The 21,148-nt window shown below is 34.7% G+C and overlaps 1 protein-coding gene across 2 annotated transcripts in view; it reads left to right on the top strand.

The window, feature by feature from the left end:
• The window catches only part of LOC150098748 (putative serine incorporator), a 245,919-nt gene that overhangs the window by 124,302 nt on the left and 100,469 nt on the right, over positions 1-21,148 (top strand). For both annotated transcript variants that reach the window (XM_090405622.1, XM_090405621.1), the window contains exons 8-9: positions 8,610-8,696; positions 14,723-14,831. In XM_090405622.1, the coding sequence (XP_090261748.1) occupies positions 8,610-8,696; positions 14,723-14,831 (196 nt within the window). The remainder of the gene's footprint in view (positions 1-8,609; positions 8,697-14,722; positions 14,832-21,148) is intronic.

The following is a 21,148-nucleotide window of genomic DNA, read 5'->3' as shown; positions in this document are numbered from 1 at the left end:
ACTTTTTTCTTTACGTAGTTTCAGGAGGGCCGTGTGTTGGGCATATGATAAATTACTTTTTGGCGGCGAAGAATGCGCAAGGATGTTGGCTACGTCAAGTCTGATGTTGTTAGCTATCTCCGACGGTAAGCGACCAATTCCCCGTTCGATGTTCACCATTACGTCAAGCACCGGCACTTCCTTCGGAGCGATGGCAAAATTACAGCCGAGGCAAAGGGTGCTGACGGCATCGTCGTTGAGCCTTTTGGAAGAGAGGTTTATTACTGTCTGGAGCGGTTGAATTTGTGGTTGTGGTTCATTTTTCACAAGGTTGCTATATTTCTTGATGTGTTTATTTTTTATTTTTTGGAATTCTCTCTGTGCGGAAGTTTCCGAAATGCCAGAGAGAATCGACCAAAGTTCAGGGTTAAGAACGGTGGAGAGCTCTGAATGTAAGGAGCCAATGGCGGCATTCATCACTGCGAGGGTAGCACGTGTAGAGGCGACTACTGCCCTTAGAGGGCGCTCTACCTAGATAGGACTTTAGTGTCACCCACGTGGTTGGGCTTAGTATTGTTTGTTATTTGTGTGCATGTTACATTAATTACTTTTGTAATCCCCGTAGATGTCATAGTGACTAGGACGAAATATAGGAAGTATTAAATTCTATTTTAATTCTTTTTGAGTGTTGTAAAATATCCATTAAGCCTCCAACATGATGTCCTCACAGCACTTAAGCCTCTACACACGCTTACTCAATTATAAATTAACAATGCCAAGAAATTATATTCTCATTCATCTCTAATTCAGAATATTTTAATTAAGTGTGACACCATTTCACAACTTGTATATGAGATATATATTATTTCTGCATTACTTTTGAATCCTTCTCATAATGCATAGCATTATGTGCACCCAAAAGGATGTGTGCATGCTTTACATTATGGAACACTAAGGCAATTAGTGTTGAAGTCATTAGCCTCTATATATACAAGCAGCTGTCATGAAGAAACTTCACATGCAAACATTGTTTGCTAACACGTGGATAAAGGATTGAACAAGAGTATAATTTCTTGGCATTTTTAATTTAATTTATAACCAACTGAAAAAACTTTCTATAAGTTTAGTATATGTACTTCTTGTCTTTTGAATCCTTATTTAATCATCTCTAGTTACTCCTTCATCTGGTAGGTAAAACACCAAAATGTGTAAAATTTCAAGTAGTTTGTTTTTCATTTTCATTTGCACTTGGTATTTATTTTTGTTTGTGTTTATTTTGAGACCAGTGTAAAATTTTACTTCTCTTATTTTTTTTTTACTTCTCTTGATTATTCTTAATTGTACTAAAAACTTTATCTTCAATCTTAAATCTCTTAACTCCAATATCTCTCTTGGCCGATCTATACTTACAAGAACGATGCTAGTGGTTTGTGGGACAAAGGAATTACTAATGGTGGATACCTATTCCTTTGTCTCACACTGGTTCTAATTCCTTTTTCAGATTCAGGAAAAATTTATTTATAACTGCGCACCCTGAATCCTAGATTAACAGATAGTGTAGAATTGAGGAACCAGAACGCAGTTTAGCATACAATCTTATGTTATTAAGAGTTACTTTTGCAGTCGTAGCCTCTCTATAAATTAATCTCCCACTGTGGTCTGTAATTTATGAGCAAGTGCACCAGAGAAGAAAATCAGGCAAGTCATCAGTTAAACAAAAAAAACAAAACATTTAATTCAGTTGAAACATTGTACATGCTATGAATTTACTTTTAATATTTAATCTGCAATTGCTAATGAATGAGCACTAATTTACTTAGATTCCCAATATCTATCTTAGCATGCATGACAAAGAACTTCAGTTAAGGCTTACAATTTACACTTGAAAAATCACACTTATTCATTAATACTAAGGACAATTATTAGCTGAATAACTAAACTAGCTTCATGCGCTCTTATACAATTTCTTCTCACAAAATCCTCATAACTTTTTCAGTCATTGAAAGACGATTCTTAGGCTCCACGTGCTCTCAATTAATTTACTTAACAAAATACTCAAAATTCTCATTATTACTTTATCATTCAAAGAAACATTCTCTAGAGTCCTTCCTAAAGTTTACATATATTCTTTTAATACACATATACACATAATAAAACATGGATTGTACATCCCCAATTGCTGGGGAATTATATGGCCACTTTACATATCTCGTCTGGACAATTACTTTCGACACCACGTTCCTTCTGCTTTCTCTGAGGCATTCTTCAAAGGTTCAATATGCACTTACTTCTGCCGCCAAAAATAGGTAGATGTTGTTCTCGGGTGAACTCGTTCAACATCATAACGACATCTCCGTAAACATCGGTGAATACCTTCTGCTGGGATGGTCGCCAACTGGTAAATTGTTGGGAAATTTACGGCAAAGTTCCTCCATCGTTGTCTCAAATCTGTGGGGAACGAGGGGACGCCACAAGGAGGCTCCATACACATCAGCAAGACTGCCCGAAAACTCAGGAGTGTAACTCCACACAAGAGTAAGAATAAAAACTCAGCCTAAAGAACAAGAGAACAAGAGAGCTTCCTAGGCGCTGCCCAACTTTTTAAATTGTGCGCCACACGTTCACTTCACATCATCGATTACTCCTCCCATTTTCTCAGCATCACCTCATGTCACCCAGTACTATGCGCCACACATGGAATTCTTAGCCTACTCTTCTGCGCGTATGAGTGCGTGTTGGGGGGGGGGGGGGGACATTTGCTTACGAAAGGGTGCACCTGTACTCTTTGATGCACGTGTTTTGATTCCGGCCATTTCTATTTAATTGGATTATCTCTTTCTCCCAGCAATTTATAAGTACTTACACTTAAGCAGTTTAGCAATTCTCAATACTTTATAATATCACATATTAAATGAAGGATTCTCAGCTTAGTAATATTTTAGTGAAATTTACCAGTCTAGTATATTCTAGTACATCAATAATTGATTCAAAATTGCAAGCCCATATTAAGTCTGAAGGAAATGTAAATTAATTTAATTTTTGTTTAATTCAGAACTTAACACTAGCTTTCAACAAATGTTCATGTAATGTGGTTAATTTATTCTGGATATCATGTGAACAATTAGACATACCTAATCAGCATAGTTTTTGAACACCTAGAGTTTTATTTATTTTCCATGATTTTCGTTGTCTCGAAATGATATGGTATGTCATTTCTGGCTGTTCTAGAAACATGATCTAATACCAGTTTAAATAAGTGAGATAACAGTCATCCTTGTACAAGTATTCCTTGATTAACGCGATTAATTAACCCTCGATGTTACCGCATGTATCAAAATCGTGTTAATCAAATATAATAATTAATGGTAAAAATTACAATTCGTCCATGATTGGTTATTATATTAATAACTTAATTATTAATATAAATACTATATTAATAATTTGTTTTATATGATACTCTTTTAGGAAAGATAAACAATGAATGCAGCAAAGTAAATGTTTAATAAATGTTTGTACTTACATTAGTCACTGCAATTTTTTATCAAAAAAAAAGTTATCAAGAGTCGTTTGAACAGTCCTATCAGCATAAGTTCTTCGATGACTCTCTAGACCTTGGCAAACAAACAGTCTTCGATTAACATCTGAATGCATATCCATTACTTGCTGCTTAAGCGATTCTAAACTGCGAAATATTCCATCCAGTTTTTTAATTGTTATCTCCTTTTGAACCTCATCTTCACATTCCATTTGTTCATTGTCTTTATATGCGCATTGTTGTTGTTGTTCGATTTCAAGAAGATCGTTGTCACTGAAATCTTTTGAATTTGAATCCAATAATTCTTTAACATCTTCTGCATTAGCACCATCAAAAACAAGGTCTTCACCAATTGCAACAATTTCTTCAACTACATTGTTCACAGGATTTTGAAAACCACCTAAGTCATTAGAGCATTCTGGCAAAAGGTTTCATGCAGCTAGAAGACGCTCCCACAAGCATGAATGTTTTCAATTGCGTGTGTAATGTTAAAATTTTTCCAAACTTCTTGGAGCGTAATCGCATTTTCTCCTGTTGTTGTTTCTACTGCCTTTGAGAATGTCTTTTTAAGAAAATAGGCTTTGAAAGTTGCAGTGATGTCCATGTTCATGGGTTGTAGCAGTGATGTCGTATTTGGTGGAATCTTGGTAAATTTAAAGGCGCGTTAATTAAAACTCTTGCACCGTATATAAAGGGATTGTCGCAATTAATTTCGGTGCATTAAGCACAACTGCATTAAGCAAGGGATACCTGTACTCCGGATACAGTTTGAAAAGATATATATACATCATGTAACACCTGGCATTGGAATTTATTATATTCTTCCTTTATGATTTATCATCTTCTGTGGCATCCCTTTATTTTGAAATGCACTCTACATACAATCTCTGGCAATGGAATCAAAGGCTTTTTCATAATCTACAAACAATAAATATAAAGGAGAGTTAAATTCACTAGACTGTTCAGTTATTATTTATAAAATGTTATTGTGGTCTCTGCATGATGTCTTTGGTCTAAAACTAGACTGCTGTCCCTTCTCCTGCCCCCTCATCTAAAATACTAAAGATTCTTGAAAGGATAATTTTGCAAAATATTTTGCTGATAACATATAGCTGGTTTTATTTATGTCTTATGCCCCTCCAATTATTACAATTTCTTAAATCTCCTTTCTTGGATATGTTTACTGTTGCATCTGTATTTCAATCACTAGGAAATGTCACTCCCCCTTCTTTTTTAGTCTGTATTATATCACTACTGTTATTTAAGATTTGATGGAAGTGTCATCTCCACCTTTCTAGTTCTTCTGTTGACCTCAAAATTTTTCCTTTCCAATTCTTCTTTGGGACATTCTTTTGCACCCTCTCCAGAAAGTCTTATAATACTGTGTAACTCAGCTGTACTTGTCTGAAGCTTGTTGTGCCTGCAATACCAATTCTTTGAACCATTCATGGAGGGGATTTCTTGCACATAATTTCAGCTTTATTTTTTTCCTTTCAATAACTACCAAATTTCCACAAATAGCTGTTCTTTTTTTTCCTTAGCAATAATATTCTACTGTATTATTGACTTTTTTTAACCTCTATCATCATTCTTCATATTTTCTTCTCTATTATTGATAGATTAGCCTAGTGTTAAGAAAAAATTGTCTGAAATTTTGCTGTTAATTTTTCTTATTCCTTTGTAATGTTAATTAGAATGTAAACTTATGAGAATGGATCTACAATAGTAAATATTCGCATATTTTAGGAAAATAAATTTATACAAATTTTAAAAATCCTTTAATGTATTTTCAAGTCGCTCATTTTGTAACATTCATGTGCGATTTCATATATTACTTGGATAGCTACTTCTGTCAGCCATTCGTTATAGCACTTTTGTTTACTTTACCAGCAACTTGATTTCTTGCTATTCTTGTGATATGATGTGATATCGTTTGGAAATAGTAAGAGCTAACAAAGTGAAAAGGAGAGAAGAAAATTCAAAATAGAGAATTCAAAGTGAATATATTTGTTTTTCTATGGATTAACCATTAACAGTAGGCTTTGTGGATATATTACAAAGAGTTGGAAGTCCTTTCTTCCTATGTTTCGCATCTGCATCTCTTTATAAAACAGATTTCACTAAACTAGTTCTTTTATGGTTGAATGTTCATCCTTTGTTACTTATTTAGAGATTCCTGACAAATCATTATTGATGCATAAGGTATGATGAAGTGTAATAATGATTGACTTGTTTGAATACATCAGTGCTAATTCTTTCATTCTATGCTGGACGAGAACATTTTCAGCACAAAAAAAACTGAGTGAAAATAATATCTTTATACTCAGAAGCTGAAGAAGTTATGAGCTACATTATTATTTTAAATAATTACTAATTGGCATTTTATATTCTGCTCATGAACTTTTTCAATAAATAAAGCAAGCCTTATGCAAGAAAAAGTATTTTGTACATTCCTTTTGCTGATTTTTGCTTAACTGTATGGTAGTTGCCAACATGACAAACTTCTGTTTATTGGCTTCATTAGTAGAGAAAAGTAAATGCTGATAGAGAACATTTAGTTATATGAGAGGTCTTATTTTCTAAGTTGGTTAATTTCCAAAGTTAAGATTAGTCAGTTTCTGTTATGACTAATTTTATTCCTCTGTTTAAAAGCATATTTTAGAAGCATGTAGAAATTTTATTATTTATACATATAGTAAGTCTTTTTTTTTTTTTTTTACTCAGATTCAACTTAGAGACAAAATATTTAGCTATTTTCATTTTACACAAAACATTAGAGATAGGGATGATGGGAAGTTGACACTGGCACCCTCCCCCTCATGCAGAGTGAAACATACCCAAACCAAATGTAGACAATTAATAGGTAGACATTCAGACTTCCCAACAGTGTATTGCAGTCTCTACATATGGGTAAATGTGATGATCTTAGCGACTTTGAACATGGACGTATTATCAGCACAAGACAGGTAGGTCATTCTATTGCCCAAGTGATAAGAACTGTAGGATTCTCGAGGGCAACTGTATCAAGGGTCTACTGTGAGTATACCATCAATGGATGTACCAGCACCCAGCAAGCAATGGTGGCTGACTACACACCATTGATGACCAAAGTTGATGTAGACTGTTCAGGCTTATACAAACCAACCACAGGGCAACAACAGCACAAATCATATCCAGTTTCAGTGTTTGGAGGTTCAAGCAGCATCAGCGAGCAAACTGTATGCTGTACCTTGCATACCATGGCTACAGGAACAGACATCCTAATCTTGTACCACTGTTGTGATAGCTTAATCATCAGACATTGCACCTCACTTGGTGTTGGGACCACCAAAACTGGACCTCTGCAGAGCGGACCAGAGTCATGTGGTCTGATGAATCCTGTTATTGGTTGTTCATGTGTAGAGGCTTAAGTGCTGTGAGGACATCATGTTGGAGGCTTAATGGATTTTTTATAACACTCAAAAAGAATTAAAATAGAATTTAATACTTCCTATATTTCATCCTAGTCACTAGGACATCTATAGGGATTACAAAAGTAATTAATGTAACATGCACACACAAATCTTTCAATACTAAGCCCAACCACGTGGGTGACACTAAAGTCCTATCTATTAGGTCCCTTAGTGTCTGAAGAGGTCCTTAAACACTATGAGCTACCAGAATGTGCTGGCTGATCACCTATATATTTTCATGGCCTTCATGCATCCTGCTGCCTGTTTCAGTAGGACAATGCACCACCTCACTGGGCTCCAACCACCTACGCATGTCTCGAGAAACATCTGAGTTTGAGACCATTCAGTGGCCCTCCCCAAGGTCCTCCATATTTAAATCCGATTGAATCTCTCTGGAATGCCATAGATCAAGAAATCAAATTCACCAAACTTTAAGGTGTATAACTGTCAAAACAATTGCACATTTTTTTTATCTTGCTAATCACTAACATCACCCAAGTTTTGCACTATTTGAAATAACTATTGAGACAGCACTATATTTTATGTAAACTTGAATGTTTCTCTAGAGCCTCCATAGCTTAGTCAGTATAGTTGAAGTCCTTCAGTTAGAAAGACATGGGTCCAAATCCCATCTAGGATGTGAGGGACTTTTCAATTGACGGTGAGTTAGTCTGTCTCAGATGGAGGTAGCACGGTTTTCCTCCTAGAAATTTATGTTTTTCATCATATCAAATGGGCAAACTGGTGGAAGAATACACAATTTACAGACACAGTAGACAATACAGATAAGATTAACTACCTTATAAGTAGCAATAAGTTCCTTAGAAGCTAAGTTACTTCTGTTATGACAGTCCATTTAGTCTAATTTTGAAAGGAAAAATGATGATTGTTTCCATAAGAGTGAATACCATTATGGTATTGACAGTACACTTTCAATCTTCTAGTTGTACTTCCTCAATAGTTTGGAATAGTGAGTGAACTATTTTGGACTTGACTCATTATCACACTCTTAGTTAAGATCAGAATTTTGTGTAACCAATCACATTTTTCTCATTGCAGTAGAACCTGTGACCAAAAAATCGAAAAACGTGACGGGCTGCACAACATGGAAAAATGTGCTTACAAAAATGTTTTGTTAGCATATCCATATCCAAGAATATAAACACCATATTATTTAGTGCTGTTCATCCTTCTAGGCACTACTAAATCCAAAGATTTGAGTTCATTCAAAAAGAAACAGCTTATTATATCTTGTCAAGTATATACTTTAACCAAGTGAAAAAAAAACTTTCTATACCCATTATACTTCTACCACCAAACTTCATAGTTGAATGAAGTAGTCAAGCATAGGTATTTCTCGGTCATCCTGCTGTATGTTTCCATCCAATTGGGAAAGGATGTTCTAAAACAAAATAAGCATGTGATTAAAGCAAACTGAATGAATTATATTCTCAAGATATGTGTATATTGGCAGGTACATACGTCATCTTGATGTGATTACATATTTGTGTGTCAGAGTGGCTTATTTATAAACCATTCAGAGAAATATATTTTCAAACAATCCAGTTTTTTCATATTGTGGATAATAAATAAATTCAAAAATTCTAAAGCGATGTAAACTGAAATGTAATATTTTATTCCAGCACAACCTCGATCGGGATTGCTGCAGTCATCAGTGGTTACATTATATGTTATGTACCTTACTTGGTCTGCATTGAATAATGCTAATGGTAAGCATGAAAAGTAAACTGAATCCTATTTTTCTCAGCAGATATGTTGTCTGTAAGTGCTTGGATTTTTTGTAATTTACTTTAAATTTAAAAATTTTAATACTTGTTCTTCTCTAGTTTTTATCAAGCGATTTAAAAAAAAAAGTCACGTTAACAATCTTGAAATTGCTATGCAGACACTCTTCATGGTGGGGAGGAAGCAGCATTAAGAACTTTTAGGAAGATTTTAGCATTCCATCTCATACATGAGAACAGTATCCTAAAGTTTTGCAGATTTGTAATTTATACAAAGTTAGTAGCTGGGCATGTGAAAAGGTGTGTGTACACTTGAGAGATTGTTGGAGATTAAGGATGCTAATCGACTAGGCTGGCCTCACCTTGAATGGCATGAAAGTGAAGCTATTCATGCTGTTCATTTCTAGGTTAACAGGCATTGGGTGCAGAACTGTTACAGCTTTGGATGTTTATGCATTGTGGAGTTTATCAGATGAATAAGAGGAATGGAGTATATTATTATAAGAAAAATTATCCATAGTGTTTTTCACTGAATAATAATATTCAGTGAGAGATCATTATATATATGTGAGAGAGAGAGAGAGAAGATACATAATGAAAATAGGGGAAGCTATCCACCATGACAATCAAATTGACCAGAGAAATCAAAAGAGACATCAATTTGCCATTAGAAACTTTACAATTTTTAAAAGCAAACAATTTGAAGAATATAGTTCCAAATATGTGGTTGCATTGAGAATTTTGCTGACAATTCCTACAACAGTAGCAACAGCTGAAGGAAGTTTTAGTAAATTAAAACTTTTCAAAACATTTGCAATTAACAATGGGGAGTGAGAGATTAAATTATTTAACCTTGTTATCTATTGAAAATGCTGTTGCTCAGTAAATAGACATTAGTGAAAGAATAAAAACTCTTGCAGATTTAAAATAAAAAAAAATATCTAAATTATAATTGATTAAAATTATAGTGTAAAATCAATAATTTTTGTTTGTAATCATTTTTATTTGTTTCTTTTTTATGTCTGAGTGAAAACAAATGATAAGTAGAATATTGAAATTATGAAATTATTAATAATTTGAAAAAATACTTGCAATTAAAAAGTACTTAAGTATTAAAAAACTTAGGGGCATCACATACAGAGTCTGTCTGTGGTACGAAATTATCTTTGTCTGACACAGTAGACTTTATGGTTTCTAGATTAATTAAGATTCTTCTGTCTTCCTGGAACATAAACCACATGAGGCATGTAATAAGGTGCTTTTGTATTGGCATTTATGCAGGGATTGGAGGAGAATGATTTTAGGTTAGCTTTATCTTTAGGTATTGTTATAGCAGTGCTGTCTGGATGGGAAAGATGTTTTTTGCATTTTTTTGTTGCATGCTTCGGTATACCATGAAAGTAATGCTTAATACCTTGGAGTCGCACTTAATCGCAGCCTGATATACTGACAACATTTGGAACAAACTAAAAAGATATCTGCCAGGAACAGGGTCAGTGAAGCTCACAGGTTCAACTTGAGGTACTAAGGCCTCAATTCTTCTTAGAACAGCTGACCTGTTGCTTGCTAGTTTGGAGCCAAAGTCACCACACGACTCTTGAGAACAGAGCTCAACATAATAATCAGAATCATCTCTTGTGCCTTAAGATCTACTCCTTTTCCATAGTTGTCTGTTCTTTCCCACATCATTCCTGTATACTCCAGAAGAGCAAAAAATCACCATCAAAGATATAGATGAAATAAGGAATAACATAAACCTTCCATACATCAGCTTGCTGCCTCACCTCCAGACCTCCCATCTTGCTTGTGGAAATACCAGGTGATGGTCCCCAGGAGTGGTGGAGAAAAATTAAAAATTTTGGCTGAACTACAAATTAACATGTACCTTATCACAGATCCCGCTGTCAAACCTCTAGGATTCAGTCTACCTTGATACATCTGGAGTCGGCTGAACAGATTTAGGACAAGGCCTCAGTGCTCACTTACTACATTTGTAAAGAAACTTTAACACTAACTCATTTTGCATTTGTCGTGCTGTACAGACTATGCATCATATTATTGCCTGCAACACACACACACATGCTCCTTCCCTGAAGGTCTTGAGAACTTTCATGGTGCCATCAATTGGTTAACTAAACTGTGTGTGTGTGTGTGTGTGTGTGTGTGTGTGTGTGTGTGTGTGTGTGTGTGTGTGTGTGTGTGTGTGTGTGTGTGTGTGTAGTTTTGCTCATCAAAATGCTAAAATTTAAAAAAATGCTTCGGTGTAGGCTGAGGCTGGAGTTCTTGTGTCAAGCCACTAACAAGTATGCTGAATTTAATCTTCAACTGCATTATCACACCTGTTATAAAACATAGCTTAGATAATGGGTAGGAATTTGGGAGAGAACAGGGAATGAATACCTTTATGGGTCACTGCAGTTGTTGTTACAGTAGCATTATCTGAATGAGAAAGAAGTGACATTGGCATGGAATGAGTTTGAGTTTGGAACAAGAGATGAGTTTTTGTCACTTGTCCCACTTAGTTCCTTTATGATACCAAAGAACATATTGTTGAAAATGGAAGGCTTTCCAGAGAGAAGAAACTTGTACAGAGGATCTGAGTTATTGAGAGAGAGAGAAAAAAAGAAAGGTGGTCTGTAGTTATTTGGAAGGTGCACTAGTTAAGACTGGAGTGCTGGAAAGTAGAGAGTGTTATCTGGCATTTGGGCTGGTGGGTGGATATCTGCATTAGATCATTGCATTACAGCAATACCTCAGCATCTTTCTACACTCATATTCATAGAAACCTATCACCTTACATAATAGTTTTTAGTAGTTAAATGGTCATTTTCATTGGTTTATCATTAGATATCTCATATTGCATCATCTATCATTCCCACGAGTTTCTGTATAATGCAATAGTTGCTATTTTGTCAGAATTTTTTATGCTATAAATAGACAGCAAGAGCTAGTTTTTGTATTTTCATGCTGTGATTGCTATGGTTAGTTGCATGTAGTTAATACCTCACAGAAAAATGTGATTCAAGCTTTGAATAGAGAAAGCTATTCCTCTCTATGAAATAGATAAAAAGGATGTCCTGTAGTCAAGCTACTTGGTATGGTTGCTGTCGAAAGTGAAGGAAACCAGATCTGCTGAAAGGAAGAAGGGGACAGAAAGAAAGTCACTGTCTACACTATGACAAGATAGAGTTCTGAAGTGGCTCTGCCTCAAAAATCACCATGCATCATCCAGAAAACAGAAGTGGGACTGGGAAGAACAAACAGGAGTTGTGGCAAGAAGACCCATTCGACAGGGACTGTTAGCCAGGTGCTCTAAAAAAAGAAGCCCTTATTAACCAAAAAAAAATGAGATTGGCTCAGTTAAATTGGTGCAAAGAGCATGCCAAATGTACTCCTGATCAGTGGAAAAGAATAATTTTTTTTTCTGATGAGAAAAGTTTAACCTGCAGGGTGCTGACAGCAGTCAGTTCAAAGGCGGTTAAGGGGAAAAATTCAACTCTGACTGTTTGGTGTCAGCAGTCAAATTCTGAATCATTCAGATGATCTGGGTTGCTTGCATTTCACAAAAGTTTCAGTGAATGCACAAGTGTACCAGAAAATTTTAGAATTGCTGCCTACTGTCAGAGACCACTTTACTGTAACGAAGAACTGCATCTTTCAGGATGACTCTGATTAAGATATGATATAATTAAGAAATGATGTCATTTCCTAATTATATCATATCTGGTATTAAAAAGAACCAAAACTATGAACTTATGTTCATAGTTTTCTATGAACATAAGTGTAGTTTGGTTAGAAATTCTTAAAAGAAAGCCAGCTGGAGTGGACATGAATCAGAAGGCATGTGATTTCTCTGTTTAAGCAGTTCTGCAGAAGATAATAAACATCTTTGAAAATAAATCACTTGTTTTCAGAATTTGCGGAGTGGTATGTGCAGCAAACAGAATTGTAGGTTTGGGTGTTGGTTATTCATAATGGTGCTTATGTTGCTTATACCATGTTATAAGCAACACCAGAGGAACAGAATAATTTATTGAGTTACTAATATTTCACAGGATTTCAAACCAGCATCTTCACAGTACTAATTACAGCTGCTGTGCTAAGTCATATAGCACCTGCTTAGAATATTATACAGGGTGTCCCAAAATTCATGCAAGATTTAAATTTAGTGCCATTTGTGCAGTAAAGTGTTGCCAACGAGAAAAAAAAGACAGCGTGACAGCTGACAGTTCAGGGTTATTAAAAATGACCACACACAGCGAAGAGAATTCATTGAATGGATTATGGAACAACAACAAGTGGATGCTTATTTTTCGAACAAAATCGTCTTTGGCGATGAGGCTCATTTTCATCTTGATGGCTTTGTTAATCAACAGAATTGTCGCATTTGGGGTTCAGAAAATCCACGAGTGATTGTTGAGAAACAAATGCATCCACAACGTGTCACTGTTTGGTGCGGATTTTGGGCTGGAGGCATCATCGGTCCATTCTTCGAAAATGCGGCTGGTAAGGCAATAACAGTTAATAGTGCTCGCTATTGCGACATGATAATCCAGTTTTTTGTGCCTAAATTGCAAGATATGGATATGTGGACGACATGTGGTTTCGACAAGACGGTGCCACATGCCATACAGCCCAAGAAACAATTCAATTACTGCATGAGTCATTTCCTGGTCATGCAATTTCCCGTTTTGGTGATCAGAATTGGCCGCCCAGATCATGTGACTTAACGGCGTTGGACTTTTTTCTTTGGGGTTTTTTGGAGTCTAAGGTTTATGCCAACGACCACCCATGCCTTGAAGGAGGAAATTGAGCGCTGTATTAATGAAATTCAGCCAAATTTATGCAAAACGGTCATGGAAAATTTCGACAGAAGAGTGCGTATGTGCCAGCAAAGCTGTGGAGGCCATTTACCCGATATGCTATTCCATGCATAACCCTATACTGTATACTTTATGAATCAATAAGAAGTTACAATTTTTAATTAAAAACCTGTGTTTTCTATCAAAATTACTTCTTGCGTGAATTTTTGGGACACCCTGTAGAAACATTTCAAATTGTTGAGTGAAAAGGAAATAATGTTATCAAGATGCCTTCTAGGGGGTTGGATAAAAAAAGTTAATTTACAGAAGTTGAGTTAAATGTAGTCTTAGAACAACTATCTCCCACATCTTAGGAGAGTGTTTCATAGTTGATGCTATGAAAATAGTCTGAGACCTGTAAAAACTTCTATGATGCACAGTTATCTTCTTCCAGCAAATCATTGTGAAGGTCCTGACTTGCAATACAGTTAATTACAAATGTAGTTTCTATTTTCTTCAACATGATTATTAACAGATCTTTTGGTCTGTCAAAAGTAGGGTAAGTTGCAGGCACAAGGAACATGCACTCCAGAATGTACAAGTTTCTATAGATCGGAGGCCGGTTTTAGAATCAGCATCAACTATGAAACATTTCCCTTGCCCTAACATTTCTCAGGCAAATTAATGCAGATATATGTACCTTCAGTACATATATCTGCATTAATTTGCCTGAGGTTGAGAAGTCATTCTAAGACCACATTTACTTTGACTTTTCTTAATTAACTTTTTTATTCCTCACCTCTTGGTAAGGAATAAAAATCTTGTAGGATATTTTTTTCCCAATCGCAATTTGAATTGCTTCTGCAACAATGTAATTGAGTGCTGCATTCTTATTGTAGTTGTAATAATCATTCTGAAGATGCTAATTTGAAATTCAATGAAATATTAGTAACTCAACAAATTATTTATATTAAAGTGAATAATAAATACTTATTATTTATTAGGTTTAGAATGACAAATGCACATAATGGAATCGGAAAAGGTAACATTAAACCAGAGAAAGTCAAAAAGAGAGGTGGTCACTTCTAGCATCTTCTTGTATGAATGTCACTGTAGCAATGCACTAGTGTACAGAAATATTAATCAAATATATATGAATATAAACAGTTTTGAGTATTTGCATATTGCATTATGATATATTTCATACAGGAAATGATAATGCTTGTAAACCTGATATATTTCGAGCCGGCCCTGGTGGATTTGATGCTCAGAGTATTGTTGGTCTTGTCATCTGGTTTGCTTGCGTCTTATACTCCAGGTAAGTATAGCTGCAGAATGAAATTGTTTACATAATTTCCTTATTTTGTCATCGTACTCTGACTGTAACATTTTGTCCTAAAATTACACTTTCTTCATTTCTTTGAGATCAGGTCCATATGATAAAACAAGATAAATTCCTTTCATTCTTTCATATTATATTTCTAAAAAAGAAAAAAAAAAATTAAATTTTATTATTTTGAAATTTTTAGGTCTATATGCAAAGAAAATAAATGACAACTAAATGGAGGTCTATGTGTTTCTTCACATATTTATTTCAATATCCTCATGACTGATTGTTACAAAAAAAATGCAAAAATATATACTGCAGATTAATTTTCAAACTATTATGATATTAGCTCTCTGATTATTGTAGTTTATACAAATAAGATTTTTCATAGTTTAGGTCTTTAGTATAGTTTGCAATATCAGTACAACTGAGTGTAGGTTATTAGGTTTAGAAATTCAGTGTTACATGTAATTGATTTCAATTGATTTCTATAGATTGTTTGAAAACTCATGATTAGGAAAATATCTGCATTCTATTTAGAATGCAGATATTACATTAACAGAACTCAAGCATCAAATTATAGGCCAGTCTGTGTGTTTGGTGTAGTGGTTAGTATTGGAGAAACTGGTGAGAACCAGGATTCAGAATTAGGTTGACAACAGTGGTATTATCTTTGATGGGACAGCACAGATTTGCTAAAGGGAGGTCATATTTTAGTAATCTACTTGTTACAGTAAGGTGTAATAGCTGCATTGGACAAGAGAGATGGATACACAGTAGTATATTTAGATATTGCAGAGGCTTTTGATAGATTACCATATAAGTTGATAATCAGACTAGAGTAGATGGGGTTGGATTATTTCTCTTCCTCAATAACATTAACATTCAGATAGTCAATTTCCAATCTAATGCACTAGATTGGAAATGGAATGGGGATATTCAGAATGATGCAAAGTTGGTAGAGCAGATGTTGTGACCTTACAAGAAGACTTAAATGGGCAGAAGTGGAGGTGCCAGTTCAATGTTGCAAAATATAAGGTTTTAAAATTTGGAAAAACAAAGATGGGATGTAGAATTTACTCTTGGTGAGGATATATTGTTTGAGATGGAGGAAATGAGAGATCTTGGGATGATGGTGGATAAGGATTTAATAAATGTTATTAGAGGCAAAAGAATTACTAATAAGTTACAGTTGTGCATACATGTCCATTAAGTTTGGGGTAGAGCAAATTACATGTGGTCCTATAATCTGTATTATGAATAAACATGCATGTTTGCATTTATGATAAGCATAGGTCAGTAAAAATAATAAATAAAATGAAAATAGGAGAAGAGAAAAAGAGATTTGTTTGCAAAATATAAATAACCAATAATAAATAGCACTTGTGTAAATTGGTAGCTTAGTAAATAGCTATAGGGAGAGGCTTAACCATTGAACTATTGTCACTCAATGAATCATCTAGGCATGGCATGAATATGTGTGTGATAATTGAATGTTAAGTAAACACTAAATTAAAAAAAAAAAAAAAAACTTGTTATATTATTTTACAAGTTGTAAATGATGTCATATCTATGCTAATATTTTGTTGGAGATCACCAGATGCAGTCATTTTCTTATAAAAAAAAAAATGGGATTTATTTTTAGTCACAGGAATAAATGAATTTTTGCTCATTACATCTATTCTTTTGATAAACTGAACTGAAAATGTCCCTGTATAGTAGTAGTAGTAGTAATAATATCTCTCCCTAACAGACACCATACTGCACTACTGCACATATAAGAAAAACAAATAGTTTTGTTGTATCACTGAATACAGTACATACATAGATATTGTCTGGATACTATATATATATATATAGTGTAATTAGAGAACTAGAATGAAAATAACCATGCATAATGAAAAGCAACTCCCTTCTTCCATATACGCTATACTGTTTTGAGCAAACAAAACAGTTTCATTGTAGCACTGAACGCAGGAATCTAATTAGTAAATACATTGTCCTAACAATTTTTCAAATTTTCAGTTGCAGAAAATATATGGTCATAACTTTGCAAATAGTTTTTTGTATATTTACCTTACTTATTGCATCTATTGGGAAATCTTAGTAATTATAAATGTCTGTTGTGTCATAATGATGTTGTAATGGAATATGTCCAATGAGAGGTAGGATATACATGTATCATTTTACCTTTGGAGAATCAAGGTAAACCAATTAATTGCAACACAGTAAAACTAAAATATTTTCAGATCCATTAGTAAAAATTTGTTTGAACATATTGTCTTGTATACTGCTAGTTGTGATCGTTTTGACTTTCTCTCTTATTCTGTATAAAAAATTTATTCTGGCATCCTAACATACCAGCATTTTGTTTCTCTATTTAATTTGCTCTCTTTGCAAAAAATTGTGCATAAATAGCTGAAACATGTAGGTTCTCCAAGAACACAGATGATACTTTCATGTACATACCTGTTCTCATGTGGGAACATGGAAAGTATAACATCTGCATAAAGAGCCAAGTTGAACATTTCCAATTTTGATATCAGGTTTGGTGCTAATTTCCTTCATAATGTAATCCATAACGATGATGAATAATAGTAGAGATGCTCTTCATCCTTGTCTTACATCTGATTTTACATCTGTCCTTCATTTCTAACTGTTGTCTGACAACTTACATATAAACTGTGTTGATCTGAATAATTTTCAGATCATCACCTTGTCATATGTTTTCCAGATCTACAAAACTTAAATACAGATTCTTGTTATATTCTCATCCATCTTAAAATTAAAATATCCTGACGCCTATTTGAACTAATCCAACTTGTTCTCTCACAAGTTTCTTTTCCAGTTTTTCTTAGCCTCAGTTATGCTTGCACTATAACACTTAGTAGGAAAATTCCTCTGTAATTCTCACTGCTATCTTTTTATATACGAGTACAAGAAGCATTTTCTAGTCAATACCTAATCTATCTCCTTTTCCACATTTCATGTATCAGTATGCACCATTGCTTTTTTTACTGACTGGTTGTTTCCTTTAACATCACGCTTTCCATGGAATTAGCATTGTAGAAGGTTCACTCAACTGACAACATATTCATCATATTTTATTTCAGACAAATTATGGAGACTATGACCATGTTAGAAATAATTACTTTAATATTTCCCAACATTTTGACCTTCATTAAGATGATGATGACCTTGATTAAGGTCATCATCTGGAGTACACACATACACACACATATATTATATATATCAGAGACAATATTTGAACCTTAAAATTCTTAACACTTCCCTGCATTCATACATTCTGGAAATGTGTTCCATTCACCCACACTTCTCCTTGTAAAAAATCTACAATCCAAAATAGCGGAGGCCAGCCTGGCTGGCCGAGTGGTTAGCATATCTGCTCTCCAGCCAAAAGGCTGCAAGTTCAAACCATGGGCATGGATGTTTGTGATTGCCCGTGGAAATACTAGTGGTGGTGGTCGGCGGTGGTAAATGGCGTTGGTGTAGTTGCGGTCAGTTGGTGGAGACAGTTGTAGATGAGCCCTCCCTCGATTAGTCTTTGCACTCTCTGGAGGTGTGAAATAATAATGATAATAAATGCAACACCTTGCACTTATTAAAAATACAACCTCACTAATTTGTCCAAGTTAAGTCTGTTCAAATCTTCCTGAAGGGAATTTTACCCTCCTTTTTGAGACACTGCACCATCATAATAGACAAGATATCATTTAAAGAGACAGTCTATCTAACCAATATACTATCCTCCATTCCCATCCTCTGCAGATTGTACACCAACCACCTATCATGAGATACTCTATCAAATGCTTTTGCAAAGTCCAAGAATATCACTGTATATGAAACTCCCTTATCTAACACACTCATTACTTTATTATAAAATGCAAGTAAATTTTAAAACAATGCCTACCCTTTACAAACCCATTCATACCATGATATAGAATCCTGTATCCATCAGCTAAAGCTTATATTCTATTCCTAATCTTCTCTGCAATACTTTGACTACAACTGCAGATATAGATACTGTTTTATAATTGGAAACTTCTGTTTCAGAGCCAGATTGTGGATTGGTCTTGTGGATTGTCTTCTTCCCACTCCTTTAGGAACTTCCCCACTGCAAGACTTTGATTATATAATTAAGTCAAGGAATAGCTAACTGTTTTGTACATTCCTTAAAAGTATGTGGTGATGTGTCATCCATTCTAAAGCTTTATTAACATCCAACCCAATTAACACCCGATTCTTTCACTTATAATTCTCCTGAAACTTGCTTTCCTTCAATATGTTGGACAGTGTCATTTATACAGTATGATGCATTTAGTGTGATGCGCAGTGATATTAAATGCTTGTTAAATAACTACTACTTCCTTTTCAGTGGTCAATCTGCTACCATAACTATCCACCAGTGTTAACTTGGCATAATGATTCCTCCTCTTGTTTGGTATATTTAGTGGAAGAATTGCCTTGAATTATCCTTGGCCTGACTGGCCAGCCTGTTTTCATACTGTACTTTTATTTTTTATTTATCATATTCATCTTCCTAGCATGCATTTTATACTCTTTGTCTCTGATTGCATTAGACTCTTTGATGTCCTTCATAACACATTTTCCAACACTGCTTTCTTGATTTCACTATTCATCCTTTTCACTTCTATTCTGTTTATTAACTTATCTCTTGGTATGCAGTTATGCACTCCTATCAGATATTACCATATCAATTCCCATGTTCTGTCAGCATGTTTTCTCCACAGCTCATACATCAATTTCTCTACATCAACCCATTATATTGATGTTAGTTAACTATGGAGTTTTTCATAAATGCCCACCTTTATAATTCTACACATATCCTTTTTTGGCATAACCATTTCTTGTTTCACCATTTTCTAAACAAGTACCTTGATTACTCTCACTAACAAGCATCAGTGTTGATACCTCATTAAAAACCACATCCTGTTAGGATATCAAATCCAATGCTCTAAAACCTTGAGTTGCTTCTGTCATGTACTTACATTAGTTATCCCTCAGAAATTCGACAATTTTACTATCCTTGTTCCCATACACTGTCTCCTTCCACTTTACATTCATCATCAAATTCCTGCCATGTATACCCTCAAGGAGTGTACAGGATATGATAATACCACATGAAAAAAATTATATCATTACTACCTTCCTATCTACAATTTTCCTCCAAATCAGTCTGTTACTTGTCAAGACTCCAACATTATCAGATCTTATATTTCTATTGTCTAAGGCACTTTGTACAGTATCAATCCACCTATATCTTGGTCTTCCTCTGGGTCGTTTTGCTGCCAACCTGGCAGAGAAAACTTGTTTTGCTAATCTTTCTTCGCCCATTCTGTTTAAGTGACCATACCACCTGAGATGGTCAGGTGGTATGGTCACTTAAACCATACCAGCAGGAATGCGTTAGCAGAGCTAATGCATTCCTGGATGCTGACGCCTATAATCTTTCACGCCTATAATCTTTCTCAGGACTCTCATATCTGTGGTCTCTAGTCTTTGGTCAAGTGTTTTACTTCTGACCCAGCTCTCAGATCCATAAGTTAAAACTGGTTTGAACACTGTCTTGTATACAGCTAATTTAGTGTTCCGACTAATTTCTCTCTTATTCCATATGAATTTATTCAATTGACTTCCCACCATACCAGCTTTGCTGATTCTGTTGTCTATTTCTATATTTAATTTACCATCTTCACTAAAAATCGTGCCTAAGTAGCTGAAATGTTTTGCTTGTTCCACAGGTTCTCCATTCACAACACAGTTGACATTTTCAATGATTCTGCCTATATTTCAATTGTTTGTAGTTTATTTGCGTTTCCTGTTGTTAAACACCAAGACTCACAACTGTATGTTAATTTTGGTACAAACACTGAATGGTACACTGCCATTTTGATATTCTGGGTAACTTCTTTCTTATCTAGGAGTGGGCCTTTCATTGCATAGAATAGCTTTGTTCCCCCAGTTATCCTGTTGTTAATTTCTGTGTCTAGTCGACCATCTTCTTCTAATTTGATCTCAAGTATTTAAAGGAGTGAACTTGTTCCAGTTGATGGTTCTTTATTTTTATTATGTGTTTTGATTGATTTCCAGATATGATCATTGTTTTAGTTTTATTTACATTTATGGTCATATTCCTTTTCTTTGTTTCTTCATACCAAATGTTGATGTTCTACTGCAAATCTTCAGCTGTATTTTCTAGAATCACTACATCATCTGCAAAAGCCATGCAAAATCACTACATCATCTGCAAAAGTTCCACCTAGGAT

Source organism: Typopeltis vanoorti, chromosome 15, assembly GCF_054136105.1.
Source record: "Typopeltis vanoorti isolate ZY-2024b chromosome 15, IOZ_Tvanoo_1.0, whole genome shotgun sequence".
NCBI classification, from domain to species: Eukaryota; Metazoa; Arthropoda; class Arachnida; order Uropygi; family Thelyphonidae; genus Typopeltis; species Typopeltis vanoorti.
This window is presented reverse-complemented; position numbering and strand designations above follow the sequence as displayed.